At 64.1% G+C, this 19,429-nt stretch overlaps 1 protein-coding gene across 4 annotated transcripts in view; it reads right to left on the bottom strand.

Moving 5' to 3' along the window:
- Positions 1 to 3,042: 3,042 nt before the first annotated feature.
- DNAJB6 (DnaJ heat shock protein family (Hsp40) member B6) overlaps positions 3,043 to 19,429 on the bottom strand; it is a 54,751-nt gene continuing 38,364 nt past the window's right edge. For 3 of the 4 annotated variants that reach the window (XM_043463995.1, XM_043463998.1, XM_043463997.1), the window contains exons 9-10: positions 7,664 to 7,843; positions 3,043 to 4,091 (exon numbers count right to left, since the gene is read on the bottom strand). In XM_043463995.1, the coding sequence (XP_043319930.1) occupies positions 4,009 to 4,091; positions 7,664 to 7,843 (263 nt within the window). In that variant the 3' untranslated portion in view covers positions 3,043 to 4,008. Of the gene's footprint in view, positions 4,092 to 7,577; positions 7,844 to 19,429 lie in introns of all 4 variants that reach the window. The other variant, XM_043463996.1, reaches the window with a different exon arrangement.

The raw sequence follows: 19,429 nt of genomic DNA, 5'->3' as shown, positions 1-19,429 counted from the left end.
CGGAACAGCTGAGCGGTGTTCTGACAAGCATCAGCGGGGCGGGGGTCCACATGAGACCCGGGCGCCCACCCACTGACCGGTCCACGTGACTTCTGCAGAGGGTGGCCTTGAGCCGGGCGGGAACCCCGACCATGAGACGGCGCTTCCACACCTGGCCCTGACCCCCACCCCAACACGGGAGGGCTGCTGACCCCGTCCTCACCCCGCAGACTTGGATGCGGCCGGCAGGGATGCGGCCAGGTGCCCCAAGCACAGGGAGAGCGAACAGGGAACCGGGGGCCTCCCAGTGTGGCAGCGGGGTCTGGGCGAGCCGTGGGGGCAGCGGGAAGTCGGGGGCCCGCTATGAGGGCTGGCCACGAGTGGGAGGAGGGCGGCCGGACGGGCCAGGTCCAGAACCCCTGACTCCCAGACGGCAGGACAGCCCTGCCAGTCGCCACTCGGGGCGGGAGTGGACACAGCGCCGCCCCCGAGCACGGACGCCCTGCTGCTCGGATGTCGGGACGCGGGTGGCTCGCAGCTCAGCATCCAGCCCTCCTGGGACCGATGGACAGGCAGGCGGCGGTCCCCTGACACGGACGCCCCTCATCCCCCGGATGGGCCGGCTCGGGGACACAAGCCAGTCACAGGAGCACAGACCCTGCGGCCTCTCCTCACAGGAGGCCCTGAATCAGAGACAAGGAGGAGGACGGGGCGGGGTCGTGTTGACGGGGACAGTTTGGGAAGATGAGAACATTCTGGGAACAATGGTGCGATGTCTGCCCAGCTGTGTGAAGGTGCTGAACGCCCCTGAGCTACACAGTGAAAAATGGTTAATAGGGTACATTCACGTTATCAGTACTGGAAGGGCTGATGCTAAGAAGCTCCAGATGGGAAGAGCTGACTCATTGGAAAAGACCATGATGCTGGGAAAGATTGAAGGCGGGAGAAGGGGACGACAGAGGATGAGATGGTTGGATGGCATCACCGACTTGATGGACATGAGTTTGAGTAAACTCTGGGAGTTGGTGATGGACAGGAAGGCCTGGCGTGCTGCAGTTCATGGGGTCACAGAGTCGGACACGACTCAGCGACTGAAGATCAGTATTTCACCAGGACTAAAAAAAACAAAACTCCAGCAGCTCATGACACCGTTTTGAAATAGGTGCTGGTGTGGCTGCCACAGCCCCCGTCAGCTCCTCCGCAGGCCGGGAGCCAGGCCCCTCAGCTTGGCCTCCCAAACGCGGCCACTTATTCATTCACTCATTCAGTTCTTCAAGATACATGGATTGAGCAGCCCCCTGCGAAGCCCTGGGCTGGACGCTGGTGGTCGGGCAGGGTCCCAGGCCAGGCCCCTCTGATTCTGCCATAGAGGCAGAGCTGTCAGGGTCTCCGGTTGTTGGCCGAGGCCTCTGGCTCCGTCACTGCTGGGCTGGTGAGGGGAGCAGGCCAGAGGGCCATGTGCGTCCATCAGGGTGGCCCCAGGGTGGTGGGGCACTGGCCATCTGGGGGTACACAGCCTCTGGGCAGACCCTATGGGCGGGGGGTGACAGCCCCAAACTCCGGGTGGGATGTGGGCCCCCTGCTCTCGATGGGGGTGACAGGCTTGCACGTCCCAGAAGGGTGGGGAGCTCAGAGGAGTTGCCTGGCTGAGAAGGTGGCGAGGGCACTTGGCCACCTCACTGGACAGCCTGCAGTCCCCGGGGCCTGTCCCCAGGCGCCCCTGGCCAGGCGGGCACAGCGGACAGCCAGCGGGGGCCCGCCCCGGGAAGCTCCAAGGGGGCTCTTTAGGCAGGGGGGCAGTGTGGGGCAAGGGAGGCGGCCGTCCGCTTCTGTCCTCAAGGTCGGGAAGGGGGACACATGGAGCTCAAGCCCTGAGGGCCCTGCCTGCTCCCCCACCCGCTAATGTCTGGGCTGGGGGCCTCCCGGCCGCCCGGGGCTGGACAGAGGGGTCAGGGCCACAGGGACCAGACCCCAGCCCCAGGGGTCCTCGTCCACCTCAAGGACAAGGCGGTCCCCAGGACGACACCCACAGGGGCCGGACGCGCCACGGACTGGGAGGTGCCAGGTGGGCCCCAGGCAGGCAGAGACGTGGCCTGGACCTGAGCCTGGGGGTCCTAGGTGCCCCTCTGATCTACAAAATAAAACCTCGTTCTGGCAAAACATCAGGCATGACTATTACCATCACTGGGGCCCACGTCTTTGAGGCTCCAGCAGTAGTCTGGAAGCTTCCCCAGGAACGGGTCCTGGTTCCATGTTGCCCAGACAGACTGGGGACCGGACACAGGGGCTCTACGGTGCCTCTCCCCTGAGAGCGCACCGCTTTCAAAAACGACCATTTCCCAGCGTCTGCTGCGGTGAGGTCCTCAGCCCCCTATCACCGGAGAAGAGGTGGTGCCTGGAGGGCGTCCTGAGGGCTGAACCAGGACCCCTCCCGCCCCCCTGCCTCCCCACCCGGCACCCGCGGAGCCCCGCCGGGGATCAGGGCCCACCTGGCCCAGGACTGACACCTCCCTCCCGGCACAGCCCACCGGCCAGCTGGCTCCGCCCCACCCTCCCCTGGGAGGCAGGCACCCGCCCTGGGCCTCCCGGTCACTCGGGAGCCGCCCGCACGTCAGGGCCTCGTGGAGATGGATGTGGGGGCGCGGCGGCTGGCTGACTCGTTGCAGATGACCGGCCCGAGGCGGGCACCTCCCTGGGTCCCCACAGCAGGACACTCCAGGGTGTGGCCTGCTGAGCTGGACCTCAGTCAGAGGCCATGAGGGGGCGTGGTCCTCCCTCAGAGAAGCGGCTCTGGGCTGTGTCCCCCTCCCACGGCCTGGGACGCAGCAGCGGTCCTCCAGGACGGACTCCTACCGCCGGCGCCTGTCCGGCTCCCCACGCGTCCACAAGGCCGCTATCTCACCATCCGATGCTCGGGGGGTGGAGGGGGAACGTGTCCCCCGCGGTCGCACATTTCAGGGTCTAGACCCCAAAACCTCACTGGATCCCTTATGACTGAGATGACAGAGAAGAGTTGCTCTGTTTAATTACTAGTAACTGGGGTTCACAAAGGATGCCGAGTGATGTCAGTCAATAACACTTACAGTTTATTCACGTGGGTATGCTTTCAGTTACATTTTCCACACTAAGCATCAAACACCGTCCACTCTACCCCCCAAGGGCCCCGCACTACCTCCCCCCACAGTCCCCCGAAAACCACCGGCATCACACTCGCTCCCGGTGCCCATGCTCACGGAGCTGCCCTGCACGACCGGGCCCCAGGGGCAAGGGCCGCTGGCTTGTGAAAACCCCGCGGAAGCTTCTCACGGAGACCTCGGTGCCCGGGGGGAGGGCGAGGGGCTGCTGTTGAGGAAGGCCCTGCCGGGGCGGCTGCGAAAAGCTGGGGACCCCCGCCCGAGGGGGGAGCTCTTTGGGGGAGCGGAGCCGAAGCTCTAGTTCTCAGCTCAGCGCACGGGCTCAGGTCCCGAGGAACCCGGACCCACACTGAGGGCCGGAGGAGGCCCCGCGGGGCAGAAGCTTGTAGACTCCCGCCTTCCTGCCAGAACGGCTCCGGGTCCAGGAGGAGATGGGTGAGCTGAGGTGGAACGCGGGCTGTTTGCAGAGGACAGGGACGAAAACCGTCAACGTGAGGGCGACTCCAGCCCTGGAGCGGCCTGTCGCCTGAGGAAGGTCTGGCTCCCTGAAGCTGCGGGAGGGGTCACCTTCACGCCGCCCTGCCCTTAACTGGAGCCTAGATTCACACACACAGCGGCAAGAGGTGAGGGCGTGTCAGAGCATGCACACGCACCCGGGCCGCGCACAGCCGAGGCGGCGGGACCCCGCGTGTGCGCCAGGCAGCGGGGGGCCGCGGCCACCAGAGGGGACGCGAGGGCTTGGCGAGAGGGGCAGGGTCGGCCGGCGGCTCCGCCCCCCGCCCCCGGCGCCAGTGGGCCCCGCGCGGCTCCACGCCCTGCCCCGCCCCCGGCCCCAGTGCGCCCCCCGCAGGAGGCGGGCCGCACGGGAGCGCACACGGCTGCTCTGCCGGGCAGTCTAGAGGGGGCCCTTGGTCGGCTTCTTCTTCTTCGACTCCTCCCTGTGCTTCGGTTTCTTCCTCTTGCCGCCTTCTTTGAATCCTAAGGAGACAGGCGTGTGAGACGCTGCAGGGCGGCAGCGCGTGTCTCTAAACGTCCCCTCCCCTGCTGACGAGACACACCGTGTATCTGAGGCCCAACGGGAACATGAGCTGACTCAACACCTGGAGATGAAAGCCTCTCACACCAGCTCTCCAGGTCCCGGAGGCCGAGTGCCCGCCTGCCCGCCCGCTGGGAGACCCCTGCCCCACGCCCGCCCGGCCCCACGACCCGCCCCGAGGCACCCGGGGGCCCCTGTGCAGGCAGAAGCCCAGGGGGCCCCGTGTCCCGCCTTCCTGCCTGCGGGAGGCTGGGGAGGAGAACGCGGACCTGACCCGCTCGCCCTTCTGGGGTTCCACCCGGAGCCAGGCGCCGGGGGCCACTCTGCAGGAATGGCTCAGAGCCTGTGTGCGTGTCCACACGGACGCGGGGGGCGGGGACGCTGAGTGTGGGGGCCAAAAGACCACTGTGAAGGTCCTGCCCAGAACCGGACCAGGGTCACTGCGGGTCTGTAAGCTGGCACACGTGGGCCCCGAGGCCCGAGGCCACCTGAAGCGTCCTTGGGTTTCACATTACACAGCAGGTGCGTCTCAGAGCGTGACCGCTGGGGCCCCAGTCTGTTCAGAGCTCCTGCACCCACTGCAACCCCTTCTCAGAGGACCAACACCCGGTGGGCGGGCCCTGGGTTAGTCACACGGGCGCCGACAGCAGCCGGAGACCCAATCACGATGCCCGTTTCCGGGCGGGGGTGGGGAGTAAGGACACAGGCGCCTCCTGGGACCGAGGCTGCAGGCCCTGGAACCGTGGGCCGGTGGGGGCGGGCGCCAAGGCCCGGGTGCAGCCCGTGTCCTGCCCCTCCCTGCAGAGGGCCCACAGCGCCCCGCGCAGGTCACCCGGGGTCACAGTGCCCCACAGAGGGCCTGCGGCAGGGGACCTGAGGCTCTCGCGCAGGGAGGTGGGGCCTCATCCTCGCCCAGGCCCGGCTGCCTGCACAAAACACCCGGAGGAGACACCTGCCAAGCCCTGCCCACACCGATCTCCTGGAGCCGCCCGTCCACTCGCGGCCGCGGCGCCCTAGCTCCACACCCGCGCAGCCAGACCCGCTCCTGCCCACTCAGGCCTCGCGGACCATGAGACCCCGACCCCGATGGCCCGCAGCGCCACAGCCAGGCCTGGGAAGGTGAAGGACCAGTGCTGTTCTTCACTCAGGAGTTTGTTTCATGCTGAATAACTTCAATTCTCATTTTTAAGAGCTCCACACTCTGGACAGACCCCCGGTGTATGTGGACTACACTAATCCTTTCTGCACATCTCACTGCCCGGTTTACAGTCCAGAGAGGCGTGCGATGCGCCGTCTGAATAAAGCTGGGCACCGCACTTCACAGAAGCACCAGCAAGAAGGGCCCATTGGCACGAACAAAGCTGTCCGCTGTTCACAGAGCTGCCCGTGGCTGACCCACGCCCACCGCGGACCGGCCCGACCCTGAACCACACGGGCCAGGCAGTCCACACAGGAGGCCCTCCGCGCCCGCAAGTCCACGCCCTGAGGGCTGAGCACACGCCCACGATCAGAACCCACCCACCAGCCCCTCAGGCACCTAATTAAGGCGGGGACACACCGGGCGGAGACACCAGACATGCTGTGGGGGCCACACTCCTCCCCATACACTAAGAAAACGACCCAGGACACGGCAACCTGGTCAAAGTCACCGTGGGACCCTCCCCACCACACGGGAGCACGCCCCCCAGGGGCAGCTTATCTTGGGGACCGGGGTTGGGGGCGGGGGGCCGCCCAGCGGGTTCCATCACTGTGCCGGAGGTCGCTGACCTGCTGGGGACCTAGCTCGCCCTGCGACCCCAGCCACCTTTTCCACTGTCTGTTTCTGGAACCTTCCTTTGGAGCAAGCAGCTCTGTCAATCTCCCAGTAAGTAGTCGAAGAGCTCACTACAGTCACACCACAGTCACATAGACATCGTATCTTGAACCCTTTGGTGGCTTCACGCTGGCACGCTGCTGAATCCTCAGCGCTCAGTACGGGAGGCGGACGTGAACAGCAAGAGGCGGACCAGCAGCACCAGCCTCCGCCAGGCCCCCCGGCTACCCGAGGCCGCCCCGGGACACAGGTGGGAGCAGCACCTGGTCGAGATGGAGCCCCCTGCGGGCCACGTGTGTGAGGACGCGCTGGTGTCGACAGCCTCCCACCTGCAGACACCTGGGCAGAAACTGACCAAGCGCGAGATCTCAGTCACTTTGCTTTGCCTGCCGAATCCTCCTCTCCTGAGACCCCCTGCAGCGGCCAGTGTCCTCCCCTCCACGGGCCGGCCTCCGCTACCCAGGGGCAGCACGGGCCTCGCCATGGCCCCCAGTTCTACCTCCTGACCAGACGTCTAGACAAGCGCCTGGAGGCAGGCCTGGGCCCTGCATCGGAGGCAGGTCCTTCCAAGCAGAGGGATCCCTTCCAGCCACGAGACCCCTACTCAAGTCCTGCGTGTCCGGGAAGCTGGACTCACGGCCCTGGCCGACCCCCCCCCCCAATCTAGCCTGCGTGCCATCGGGGCCAGGAGGTGGCGACAAACCCGGGGAGGACGCCCCAGGCCCACACGAGGCACAAGCAGCCTGTTCCAAGCTCACCCAGCCCTTCCTTTCGCCTCTGCTTCTCACTCACCACCCAGGAGAGGTTACGGCTCCCACGTGGCCCATCTCCCTGGAGCTGGGTCCCCGCGGACCTGGCTTGGGACCCGGCTTGGGACCCAGCACACCCATTGTCCGGCGGGCGGATGGGACAAGCCCTGTCCTCAGGGGCAGACCCGGACCTGCTCCGCATGAGGAGGGCACCAGGGGGGCTGCAGGCACTGAGCTCCCAGCAGGAAGTTCCGGGAGAAGAAAGCCGTGGACATCGGCCTTCGGGTCCCTGCCTTGCCCCAGGTGCAGAGTCAACCTCACTGAGACGTCACCCTGACTCGGGAGATGAGGGCCACCTGTCCCTCCACCCTGTGGCCAGCTGTGGTCAACCTGGTGACTTCCGGCACTGAAAACCAAGATGAACGAACACTAGGAACAGAGGAGGCACCCGAACCATAGATTCCCGTCGCCCGGCTTCAGACTCAGCCTGCAGGTAGCCATGTCATCAGACGTGACCCAGGACCTTCTACAGGGACCACAGTTCACAAACCACCTCCCCCCAGCCCCCCCAAGATAACGGCGGGTCAAGAAGCTGGAAGAGGGCGCAGCAGGACCCATGTGTCCCGGGCGGACACCTCCCGTGGGGGAGGGAGGCCAGGTCGGCACCCTGCGAGAGGACCCCCGGGGGCAGGGGGCCCCAAGGCTGCACCCGTGATCAGCACGAGGGTGGGGAGCGGGGCTCGGGCGGCAGACGGAGGGCTCCCGGGGGCAGGCCGTGCCCGCGGGCCCTGCCGAGACAACACACACATGCGGTGCTGGGAGCCTGGCGCCCGTTTAATGTGGCCGCGCCCGCCGCCCCCACCCACCCGTCAGGCCAGCACGCAGCAGCACAGAAGACTTCTCGGTCCTCGGGAGCCCCGCGGCGGCCGGGGGGCGGGGTCCCGGTGCACACCTGCGCAGAAGGCGCCCGGCGCGTCCTCGTCCTCCCCTGCGGCGTGCGCCGCTGGCCGGGGCGGGGGCGCGGGCCGCGGCGGCCGCAGCGAGCGGGCGCTGGAGCTGGCGGGCTGGGCGGGCAGCGCGCTCTGGCCTCGTCGCAGGCACTCCTCCGCGAAGGCGTCCTCATCGGCCACACCTGAAAGCACACAGGATGAGACGCGCGTGAGCCGGGCCGGGGCCGCGTCCTCGCGCCTGCGGGGCCGGAGCTGAACCACGCAGAGAGAAAGGGGAAACCAGGCTGGGCCTCGCCGGCCCTGGGGTCAAGGATCCCGAAAGCCCCCCGCCGGTCCCAGGGCAGGGCCGGCCGTGGGCCTTGATGGGGCAGCTATAACCACAGGCCCTGCTGCGATGGAGGCCGCAGACACCCCGCGTCCCCCGCTCGGGCCGAAGCAGCGCAGGAGCTCAGAGCCAAGGACCCGCACACACGGTCACCTGTCACAGCAGACACACGGCCGAGCGCGTGCTTCCGCGCTCAGGGTTGTGCTTCTGTTAGTCTTTTCGAAGACGGGAGAGAGTTCTGCATGTGATGGGAGCACCAGGAACAATAGGAAACAAGTGACGGCTGTCACCGAGCGACTTCCGGCTTCCTTCTCTGCAGTCACAGCGCCCTCCATAAGGGCACGGCTGCCAGCAGCCCAGCAACGGTGGGAAATGGGGACCCCGGGTGGTGGTGGCACCCCTGTGCCCCGGGGGGGTGAGCGCGGAGCCCTGAGCCCGGCCGGCGCACCCCGCGGGGTCTTCCACGCGAGCACCCCCTGGGGTCACCCAGGTCCTGGCCCTGCCCCCCCCCACAGCAGAGCCCCCTCCACTCCTGCTCCCCCCCCCACCCCACCCCGGGGAGGTAAAGACCGGGATGCTCCCGAAATGAAACAGGTAACCAGAGCCCTGCTCTTTCATGGGGCTGCAATGACAGCTGCTTCGCCCTGGTAACTGGTCCCCAAGGGCCAGGCTCCGTGCTGGGCAGGGGCTCCGGGCCTGGCCTCCGTCTTCTCCAGACGCCGCCTCCTCCCCAAACCCCATACCTGCCCGGCTGAGGAATAATCCTCCTCCAGCGGCACAGACGCTCACCCTGGAGATGCAGGCCGAACCCCGGGGGCCCAGATCCAGGGCCTGTGCTTCCAGGGCGCCCTGTGAGGCCTCTGCCCACCCCGCAGGCCTGGCAGGCGCCCTGGGGCTGGCCTCCACCAGCCTCCTGATCCCCCCCACAACGCACACTCAGGCCTGGCGGGCACACTGGGGCTGGCCTCCATCAGCCTCCCAATCCCCCCCACACGCAGGCCTGGCGGGCGCCCTGGGGCTGGTCTCAGTCAGCCTCCCAATCACCCCACGACGCACACGCAAGCCTGGCGGCAGGGAGGGGCGCCTGGCAGTCAGCGCAGGGGCCTGGCCGCCTTCACACCAAATGCCCACCCCGAAGGGTGCTGGCTGAGGAAGCAGGCCCAGCCGCGGCCCTCACCCCTGCCCCCTACCTGCGCACAGCTGCCTCACCACCCCCGAGGGTGGCCAGCACCGTGGGGACACGGGCTGTGTGTGTAAACAGAGCGCCTCTGGGACACGACCGTCTGTAGGCAGAAAGCGCCTGAGTGCAGGAGCCCGGGGCGGGGCAGGGCTGGGAGCCTAGGGGCCGTGGGGTCCAGCACACAGACACAGGCACGGGACCCCCAAATACGAGGAGCCCTCCAGGGGAGGGGGCCCCAGAGGCACACCTGATACACCACCGTGATGGTGACGCGACCTCCAATTCACGCGGGACGCAGCGAGTGGGGGAAGGTGGGCGGCCCCACCCTGCAGCTGAGCTGCCCCCAGGCCCACATTTGGCTCCCGTCCACCCGGGAGCAAGCGGCTGGCCGTCCGTTCCCAGTGACTTCAATGTGCTTTTGCGGGGACACCACGCCGCCAGGTGGGGCCCGACCGCCCAGGTGCTCAACAGGCTCACTCTGGGTGGCCGCGTGCCCACAACGGCCTGGAGAAGGCACGGCGGGCGTCCTGGGGGCTACCCGCCTCGGGTCACCTCGGACCCCCAGGGCCCATCAACTGTCCAGGAAGAGGCGGGGCTCCCCCAGCCCCGTCCCGCTCAGGGAAACCCACTGCGCGTCCTTGTGAGGGCGAGGCCGGCCCGCCTGCTCTGGACGGGCTCCCAGGGGCCCAGCGCACGGGCAGGGGGACCCTGCAGGACCCATGGAACCCTCCCAGCCCCAGCACCTCCCCGGTGCTCCGGGCTGCACCTGCCACCAGTTGGGAGCACAAAGCTGTCACTGAGACACCAGGCCTGCCGCTTGGAGAACGCAGGGAGCACCCCCATCCAGTGGTCAGGACACCACGCTTCCACTCCACTGCGAGGGGAGAGGGTTCGGTCCCTGGTCAGGGAATAGGATCCCGTGTGCCCCGAGGCATAAATAAAGTGAAAAACATGTTTAAATTTGACAGCTGCTCTTATTTTTACAAAATCGCACAGAATATACTCCAGGACTCAGGGTCTGGCAATCCCCGCTATGGGAAAAGGGGGCCCCTCCTGGGTCCCAGGGTCCTCTCGGCATCCAGATGGCCGTTGGGCCCCTAATGAGGGCACACACGCACCCTCGGGGCTGGAGCCCAGGGCAGCACGTGCACTCACTCGAGAGGGGTGGCCCCTCCCCGGGCAGTCCCGCCCCCGGGCACACCCAGCTCGGCGAGGGACCCCAGCTCCGGGCACCCTCCCGCCTCCTGCCCGCAGCCATGAAGCCCTCTCTCTCACGAGCACCAGGCCACAGGGTCTCTGAACCGGGGACCGTCGAGGATGACTGAAGGGCTGTGGCTGAGGCCCACGCTCTCGGGCGTGGCATCTGGGAGCCCCTGAGAAGGGGTGGTACCTGCACGGCTGGGCTCCTCACCAGCCCATGGGCCGGCCCCCCGCAGCACCAGCAGTCCCCGAGGCCCTGGGCCTAGAGCAGGACGATCAGGTCACTGACCCCACAAGGCTCCCCTAAAATCCCACCTGTGTCATCTGCCAGGAGAGGGTCCTCAGCGGGGCGGGAGGGGGGAGCGGGGGAGCGGGGCTTGAGAGAAAGAAACGTGGATACTGAGAACTTCTCCCAGTAGTTCTGCTGGGTGCCTTCTGAAAGAGATCCTTCCATGTGTGTCCACGCAAGCGCTCATTATGAACCCACTGTTACACGCAGAGCAACACTGGACATTTAACAGGTTTATAAAACGTGAGGCCACCATCCTCTTAGACGCAGAGGCATCACGCGTTAACGCCCGGCTGCAGGAGGCTCACGCTGAAATCAAGATTGCCGGCCGTGTGCTTAGTCGCTCAGGCGTGTCCGACTCTTCCCGACCCCGTGGACTGTAGCCCACCAGGACCCTCTGTCCACAGGGAGTCTCCAGGCCAGAATACTGGAGAGGGTTGCCATGCCCTCTTCCAGGGGATCTTCCCAACCCAAGGATCGAACCCAGGTCTCCTGCATTGCAGGTGGATTCTTTACCAGCTGATGCCAGGGAATAACCTCAGGTACGCAGGTGACACCACCCTAATGGCAGAAAGTGAAGAGGAACTAAAGAGCCTCTTGATGAAAGTGAAAGAGGAGAGTGAAAAACCTGGCTTAAAACTCAACATTCAGAAAACCAAGATCATGGCATCCGGTCCCATCACTTCATGGCAAATAGATGGGGAAACAGTGGAGACAGTGAGAGACTATTTTCTTGCTCTCCAAAATAACTACAGGCAGTGAATGCAGCCATGAAATTAAAAGATCCTGTTCCTTGGAAAAAAAGCTATGACAAACCTAGACAATGTATTAAACAGCAGAGACATCACTTTGCTGACAAAGGTCCAAATAATCAAAGTATGGTTTTTCCAAGTACAGATGTGACAGTTGGACTATAAAGAAAGCTGAGAGCCCAAGAATTGTTGCCTTTGAACTGTGGTGTTGGAGAAGACTCTTGAGAGTCCCTTGGACTGCAAGGAGATCCAACCAGTCCATCCTAAAGAAGATCAGTCCTGGGTGTTCACTGGAAGGACTGATGCTGAAGCTGAAACTCCAGTACTCTGGCCACCCGATGCGAAGAACTAACTCACTGGAAAAGACCCTGATGCTGGGAAAGATTGAGGGCAGGAAGAGAAGGGGATGACAGAGAATGAGATGCTTGGATGGCATCATGGATCTGATGGACATGAGTTTAAGCAAACTCCAGAATGGTGAAGGACAGGGAGGCCTGGCGTGCTGCAGCCCATGGGGTCGCAGAGTCGGACACGCCTGAACGACTGACTCACCACCATCCTCAAAAGCGTGCCCAGCGGCGGGTGACGCAGACCGCTGCTGGAACACGGTGCTCCCCACGGTGAGCACACTTCACTGCCTGGGCACTGGCGAGCCGGGCCCTGTGAGGGCCCCCAGGCCGTGACCGCAGCTGGGACCAGGCCTGGATGGGGCAGAAGGATTGGCGGACGTGGGTCCTGCTGCCATCTCAGAGCCAAGGCCAGCCTGTCGGGTCTCCACGTGCCACAGCCAGGCCCAGCCCGGGAGCTGCCCTGACGGCCACGGAACGCGCAATGGCAGGGGTCTGCAAGGTCCCCAGCAAAGGGTGTGCGCGCCCCCAACCCAGGCTCTGAGCCAATGCCCCAGACGTCTCCAGCCTCTGCCAGGGCAGTGGCATCCGGAGCAGAGACGGCTCTGCCCTCAGGGCGGCTGGGGCCGTGGATGCCAGTGTCCCCCTCCCCACCCGGGAGCCAGACGCCCCATCCCAAGGGGGCGCGGGACACTCCTGGCAGAGGCAAGGCCAGCGCTGGAGACAGAGGTGCCACAGACAGCTGGGGCGGCCTCGCCTACATCCACTCCAGGGCTCCTGGTAACACTGCCCTGGTCCTCGTGCCCACTGCCTCCCCGACACCCACGTCCTCCTGCGACACCTGCCCCCACCCCCAGGGCTGCGTGCATCCACTTCGGAGCAGGAGGCCCAGGGCCCCGCGGGACAGGACCCGCCGGTCTCTGCTGGAAGGCGGAGGAGGTCTGGGCCCAGCCAGCCCGCAGGCGCGGCCACGGGCCCAGCCCCAACCCCTTCCGCCCACCAGGAAGCAAGGCACCCCCGGCTGAGGACAGACCCGGCTCCTTCCCGGGAAAGCCCGGGGCAGCAGAGGCACCCCAAGCCCCGAGGAGACGGGCCTCGCGAGGCCTGGGAAGACCGTTCGCCCCACAGCACTCAGCCCACGGGGGCCTGGACAGGGGGGCTGGCACCTGGAGAGACTGCGGGGCGTGCCTGCACGGCTGAGACACCGGGTCTGCGGGACGGTCACTGAGTCTGGCGTTCGCCGCGCTTTGGGTCTCCGAGCCCGTCCTCAGTTTTGGGCTGGAGAGCGTGTTTCCCACAGAGGCGACCAGTCCTCTGAGGCCCGGTCGCTCTGCGGAAGCACTTAGGGTCCCGATTTCAGGCAGCAGGAGGGCGGGACTCGCACCAGCCATGAGTCCAGTGCGAGAGGAGACACGCTGCCCGAGACCCCTGCCACAGAGACGGCGCCTGGGCCACGGCTCCCGACGGGGGACACTGCCCGGGAGGCCGACAGAGGCTCTTCCCTAAGGACAGGGCGGCCCCGAACCCCAGACCTGTCCCCTCCCAGGAAACGCCTGCAGCCCGCAGTCTTGCACTTTAAGTCATAGCCTTGGGCCCTGCAACGCTCAGCTGCTACACTCGGGGCCAGGGCACCACACAGCGGCATCCATCTCTCCTTCCGTCGGGTCCCCTCCGCACTCACGACCCCGGCCCCGGGATGACTCCCAGGCCCACCCCGGCCCCGCTGTGGACAGTTCAACGATGGCCCAGGGCTGCTCCTTGCCAAACAGAAACCTCCAGAAAAAGCACGCTGTCTGCCAAGGGTCACGGGATGCAGAGTGCCACCACAGACCTTTGTATCACTGTTTAGCGCCTGTATCACGCCCCCGACCCCAACCTCTAACAGAGAAGTCTCCCGCTGCAGGCCACCCCACACCCTGCAGAGGACAGCCCCCCACCAACCCACCCGCCACAGCACGGCACGGCACCAACATCCTCACAAGTGCAGGCGCCGCCCCGTGCCACGACCTGAAATCCCAGGAGTTTAAACCAGCGTGTGAGGACGGCCACTGCCATCCCACCCCCACACCTAACGTCACACCTGCGGAAAACCAACCCACATTTTGGGCTTCTTTCTACAGCTTCTTCCGAGCTTTCCACACGATCCCATCAATTACAAGACATTCCTCTCCCGTGAGAATTCACCGTGCCTTTTGTTTCAGCAACTTACTAGATAAACGCAAAGCACGCACTCGAAGGCAAGTCAGTCACATCCAGTTCAACCAGCCAAACAGAAGTGACTGTTTTGCTGTCATTCTTGCTAGCCTTTTCCCTGTGCAGGAACTAGCCGCTAACGCGCCTCTGCACTTGGGAAACTGTAGTACAGAGCAGAAACATCCTGGCCCGTGGCGCCAAGCGAGAGAAACCTTCAGCACAAACCGCGCTAACCCACTGCCCCTTGTGCGGAAGCTCGGCGAAGCCAGCGAGGAGAGGAGGGGCACGGCCCAGCGGCGGCCACGCACACAGCCGGGACCCCACACGCTTCGCTCCTTTCCCCAGATGGAGTCCCAGCACACGCAGGAATCTGGCTGATAACACGCAAATGAAAGCAAACCTCCTCATGTCAAAACAGCAGTGACTTTTTCCAAGTCTGTACCACCCCCCCAGGCCTTGGTGGTGGCTGCTTTTTCTCTTGTTGAGGGGGTGGGGCGGGGTTAATCCCACGCTTCCCCACAGGAGGAATCCCACTGACACACACTGGGATCACTCAGACACCCAAAAATGCACCACTGGCCCGAGAGGGGATCCCAGGGCGCAGGGCCTGGCATGCGCCGGCACGCAGGACACTGCCTGTTCTCACGGGGCTCAGCTGGCCCCACGGCGTGAGCTCACACACAGGCCCGGGCCGGGGACGCAGACCCATGGGGGCGGGCGGGAGCGGTCCCCAGGAGGAGATGGAGGGGCACACGGTAGGTACAGGCCTCAACCACAGGCAGGCCGAGGAGGCAGGAGGGCGCCCGTGTGAGGGACGCGGCTGGGTGCGGAGACCAAGGCAAGAGCCGGCTGCCAGAACCCAAGCCCTGCAGGGCACCCACGCCGCTGACGCCCAGGGGGCCGGCCGCCCCAGCAGCGACCCTGTGCCCCTCACCGTGCCCTGAGGCAGCCCCCCATGGGCGCCCCCTCTCCCAAGAGCCTGTGGGGCTTGTCATAAGGGGCGTCCGTGAGCTGCGGGCTGCTCCAGATACAGGCCCACCGCTCACACACCAGGGGTGGATGGCTGGAGGAGGCTCGTGGGACAGCCACCAGGAAGGCAGGGCCCAGCCGCCCCCAATGGATGCTGGGGCCGCCTGAGGACCCCGTCCAGGCCCCCTCTCTGCTCTCGAGGAGGAGGCCTTGGGGGACCCGCATCTGCCCTCAGGAGCGACCCGGCTGAGCACCCGGCAAGAGGGGACGCAGCCCCAGGCGGGAGTCCAGCAGCTCGACCAGAGCCCCCTCCCGTCCCCTGCAGAGGCCCCCTCCCCTACAGAGGCCCCAGCCCACAGAGCCCCTCCCCCACCCACCCCAGTTGCAGAGCCCCAGGCCCCAGGCCCGCAGGCCGGCAGGCCCAGGCTGCCTCCCACAGAGACTGCTGGCTGGCGCCTGGGGCCACGCGGCTGGAAGAGGCCCCAGGAGAAGCCGGGTCAGGGCCAGGCAGGGAGCGGAGGAGGGAGGCGGGCACACCCCTCTGGTGTGAACGGCCCGGGGCCCTAAGCACCTGAGGGGCGGCCTGGGCCCTCCCAGGCTCGTCTGCTCTCAGGCGGCGGAAGTGGGGCTCTCCCCAGGATGACCAAAGGCCGTCCCCACAGACTCTGACCGACATAAACCATCAGAGAGGACAGACTGATTTCTGCAGGGCCCCACGGTCACAAAACCTGACTTTTCTCAAGACACCATTGAAGCCACATAAAAATCTCAGAAGGAGCGAGTCTAGTCTCTTCTCAGTATTGATATCCATTAAAAACATTTTTTAAAACCCATATTATATAGGCTAGCAGGCATGTGCCAAGGAACTCGCAGGCATTTCATCAAAACACCCCACCAGCGAGCACCAGTGACAGTGCAACCCGGGTGAAAAGAAGACCCAGAGGACGTCGGACGAGATTTTGGAGACACTACCGCTGGCAAGGAATCTGGGAGCAAGCTGGGTGACTTCAACACATACCAATGTTCCAAGTCATCAAAGCCACACACGGACAAATACAAGTGAAAATACGTGAAGGAAAAATAAAAAACGTTCAGATGCGCAACATGTACGCCATTCAACCAAAGGCTACCCCCAAACACAACACAGTTTTAAGTCAAATGAACATGCGACAACTGAAAAGGGAAATCACTTTATCCGGGCAAGCAAACAGCAAACGACGCTGGAACAAGACGCCTGTGAAATCTGGGGACGACTGCAGGAAAACCGGGACGCCTGACGCTCCCCCTCCAGCAGAGGCTCCGCGTCATCCAAGAACCATGAATGGCACAGGAGGATCCGCTCTGCTCCCCAGGGGAGGTAACTATTGACTACCAGCTTTCAATGCACATGCTTCCGCACCCGATTACTCCACACTGTCCAGACAGCGAGTTCAGCAGGACCACTCCTACGGGAACACCACCCCACGCAGACACCCGGACGGTCAGAACGAGTGAATGTCCACGCTTCACCAGGCGGCACAAGCCCTGGGGCGGGGGCCGCAATGGGCGCCCACGGCCACCAGCAGACCATGGCTCGACGGCTGCCCCGGCCACATCCGCGGGGCCACGGCCGTTCCAGAAGCAACCAGAACCCGGACTCCGCGTGGCAGGATGGCAGCAGCCAGGCCCCAGACTCCACAGGAGCCTTCCCTACCGCTCCTCAGACTCGAGCCCAGGTCAGCCACACTCAGCTGCTCCCAGCCCCCAAAGAAGGCAGGCAGAGGTGGGTTTTGGAGGGACCACCTCTCCCCCTGCCCAGCTCCGGGCTCCCCGTCGCCTCCACACGTGGCAGGGCCTCGGGCTGCCGGCTCCGGGGAGGGGAAGGCTCGTCAGCATGGGCAGACAGCAGCAGGAAAGGCCGGCAGGGCCTGCCTGCACTGGCCCTCAAGGGGCACAGCCACGCCAACGAGGAGGTCCCAGCAACCTCAGGGGTGTGCTGTCAACCCCTCGGTAAGTGCACCATCTTTCTAGGAGCTCCAGGAGCATTTTTAAATAGAAGGCAATTCCACCTCATTCCACTTTTAAGTGTAAATGCTCTTGAAGAGGTCAAACCATGTGGGGTGTTTTTTTGGTGCAAGCAGAAAAGAGTGCTTTTTGAATGTCAACAAACATCACAAAGGTGGTGAGACCACAGCTTGCCAGGCTCCCTGTCCAATGAATGCCCCTCCAGGCAAGAGTAATGGCGTGGGTTCCTTCTCCAGGGGGTCTTCCCGAACCAAGGATCGGACTCACGTCTCACGCGGCTCCCGTGTCGCAGGGGGACTCTTAAGCGCTGGGCCACCTGGGAAGCCAGTGCCTGGCGTATCACACATCACACAGCTCCTGGGTCTGGACTATTTTAAGTAACTTCCACCCCTGCCTCCCCCCCTGCCTCAGTGCTGACCTCCACCCCACAGGGCTGGGCTGTCCGTCCAGGGGTCGACCGACGTGTACACGTGAGTCGCACAGCGCGTGTGAAAGCAAACCGGGAAGCTGCTGGACTCAGGCCGTAACAGTCTGGCCACTTCTCAAGGTGCTGGTACTTGACATCCTTTTAAGGAAATTATGACTCCCAATTTTAAGCTGGAAAGTCACTTGCAATTACTGCTTAAAAAAGAATCACAGGTACATGACTTTTTAGACTTTGGATACATAGTAACAACTGTGTGCAAACTAAAACGTTGAGTACTGATCCTCAAAACCACCAATATACGTCAATTATTGGAGGGAAAAAAAAAAAAAAACAGGAGAAGCCTAAGACGTCTCTCAAGACCGGGTGCTCCGGCGTGGAGGGGTGGTTACGGGACAAGGGCGGCCCCAAAAGGCCGAGGGCTGACCACCCTCCACTGAGGCAGGCCGCCCCGGGGCTCTCCCAGGCGTCCCGCCCTGCCCGGCCTGTGGGTGCCCACTGCTGACCACCCGCCTGAGGGGGGCTCCACGAGGGCAGGGCGCCCCACACCCCCAGGAGGCAGCTCGGCCTCCGCAATCCGCTCCAGCACCCCCGGTCCGAGGGCCTGCAACCCTGGGCTCGCCCCTCGCTCATGGGTCCCCCATGAGGACCATAATCTCACTGCGGTATCCGCTGTGAAACCCAACCACCGGGATCCAAGATGCAGTGTCCAAAGAACTGGAACAGCACACCGGGAGGTGCCCCGCGGCCTCCCACGCCGGACACGGTGGTCACGGTGGGCAGCAGGCCTGGGGGACACGGCGCCCAGCTCACAGGGGCAGCTCTGCAGGGGCTGCTGGAGTGAGCCCTGCAGGGGGGCAGAGCAGGAACAGACGGCCCGCCCTCGTGGGTTCTGTCCTCCCACAGCGGCTGGGATGCAGAGGCGACTCTGTTCTCCGAGTACTCCGTCAGAGGGAAAGGGGAAGACGTCCAGCCATGGTTTCCAGGAGGCGCACACCTCGCCCACTGCAAACTTCAGTCAAGGCCCAGGGGGGCAGTCTGGTGAGACGGGTGGACGGAGCGTGAGCAGAGAGCAAGCAACAGGCCTTCCGAGGCCCAGTCCCCCTGCTCACCGACAGGACGACTCTGCAGAGTCCCAGCAAGGCCTAGTTCTGCACACCCCTCATCACCGTGATGCAGATTCCTGCTCACAGAGAGCGAGCTACTGTGACCTCCCTTCCTCTGACCTTGGTAAGCAGCAAGACAATATGACTAGTACCAAAAAACAAACAAACAAAAAAGTCTTACCACATTTTAACTGCTGGTCACACACGGTACTCAATCTCCATGTAGCTAACCCAGTTCATTACAACTGCAAGGACTAGCAGATTCAAAGCTGCGAGACAAGGATGGAAAGTCACCTCATGACCAGTTCTAGAAGCAGAAGCCTCAGACTTAAAGGATGCGCCAAGGACGACAGAGGAAGGAACCGATAATTTACGTCAACGCCTTCACACCTGTGTCACTAACCACCCACTCTGAAGGCAGCAACTACCTCGGGAATCACTCAAGGGGGGCAGGATCCGGGGTTTAAACTAAAAGGCCACTGGTCACATACATGCAGTGCACCCCAACCAAAGCACGCAGCAGCAAGGGAGCAAATTCACTCAACAATCCTGCTCGAAAGCCCCCTGAAACCGTAGTGATCACCTCTGTCTTGTCTGTGAACTTCCTGACGACTAATCACTAACACCAGAAGCAACTGATTACAAAACTACTGCTGGGTTCTCTGCTGGATTCTGGTTACGTGAAACCGTCCCTGCAGAGGCCGAGGACAGCTGGTGGGTGACCAGGCAGGCAGGGTGAGGCTTCAGCAGACGATGAAGGGAAAACCGACTGAACGATGCCGTCCCACAGACGGTGGCCGAGACCCCGGCAGCCCAGGGACACGGAGTCCCGGGGCTAGCTGCAGGGACTCCACAGCTCTCACGGCAAGCCTCCACAACGTGCCCTGCATGGACCATCGGGAGGAAGGGGGGCAGCCTGAGCACCAGGATCATCTGTATCACAGAGAAACCCGGACTGGGCTTCAGAACGCAAACCCGA

The sequence above is a fragment of the Cervus canadensis genome, chromosome 3 (assembly GCF_019320065.1).
Source record: "Cervus canadensis isolate Bull #8, Minnesota chromosome 3, ASM1932006v1, whole genome shotgun sequence".
Taxonomy (NCBI): Eukaryota; Metazoa; Chordata; class Mammalia; order Artiodactyla; family Cervidae; genus Cervus; species Cervus canadensis.
This window is presented reverse-complemented; position numbering and strand designations above follow the sequence as displayed.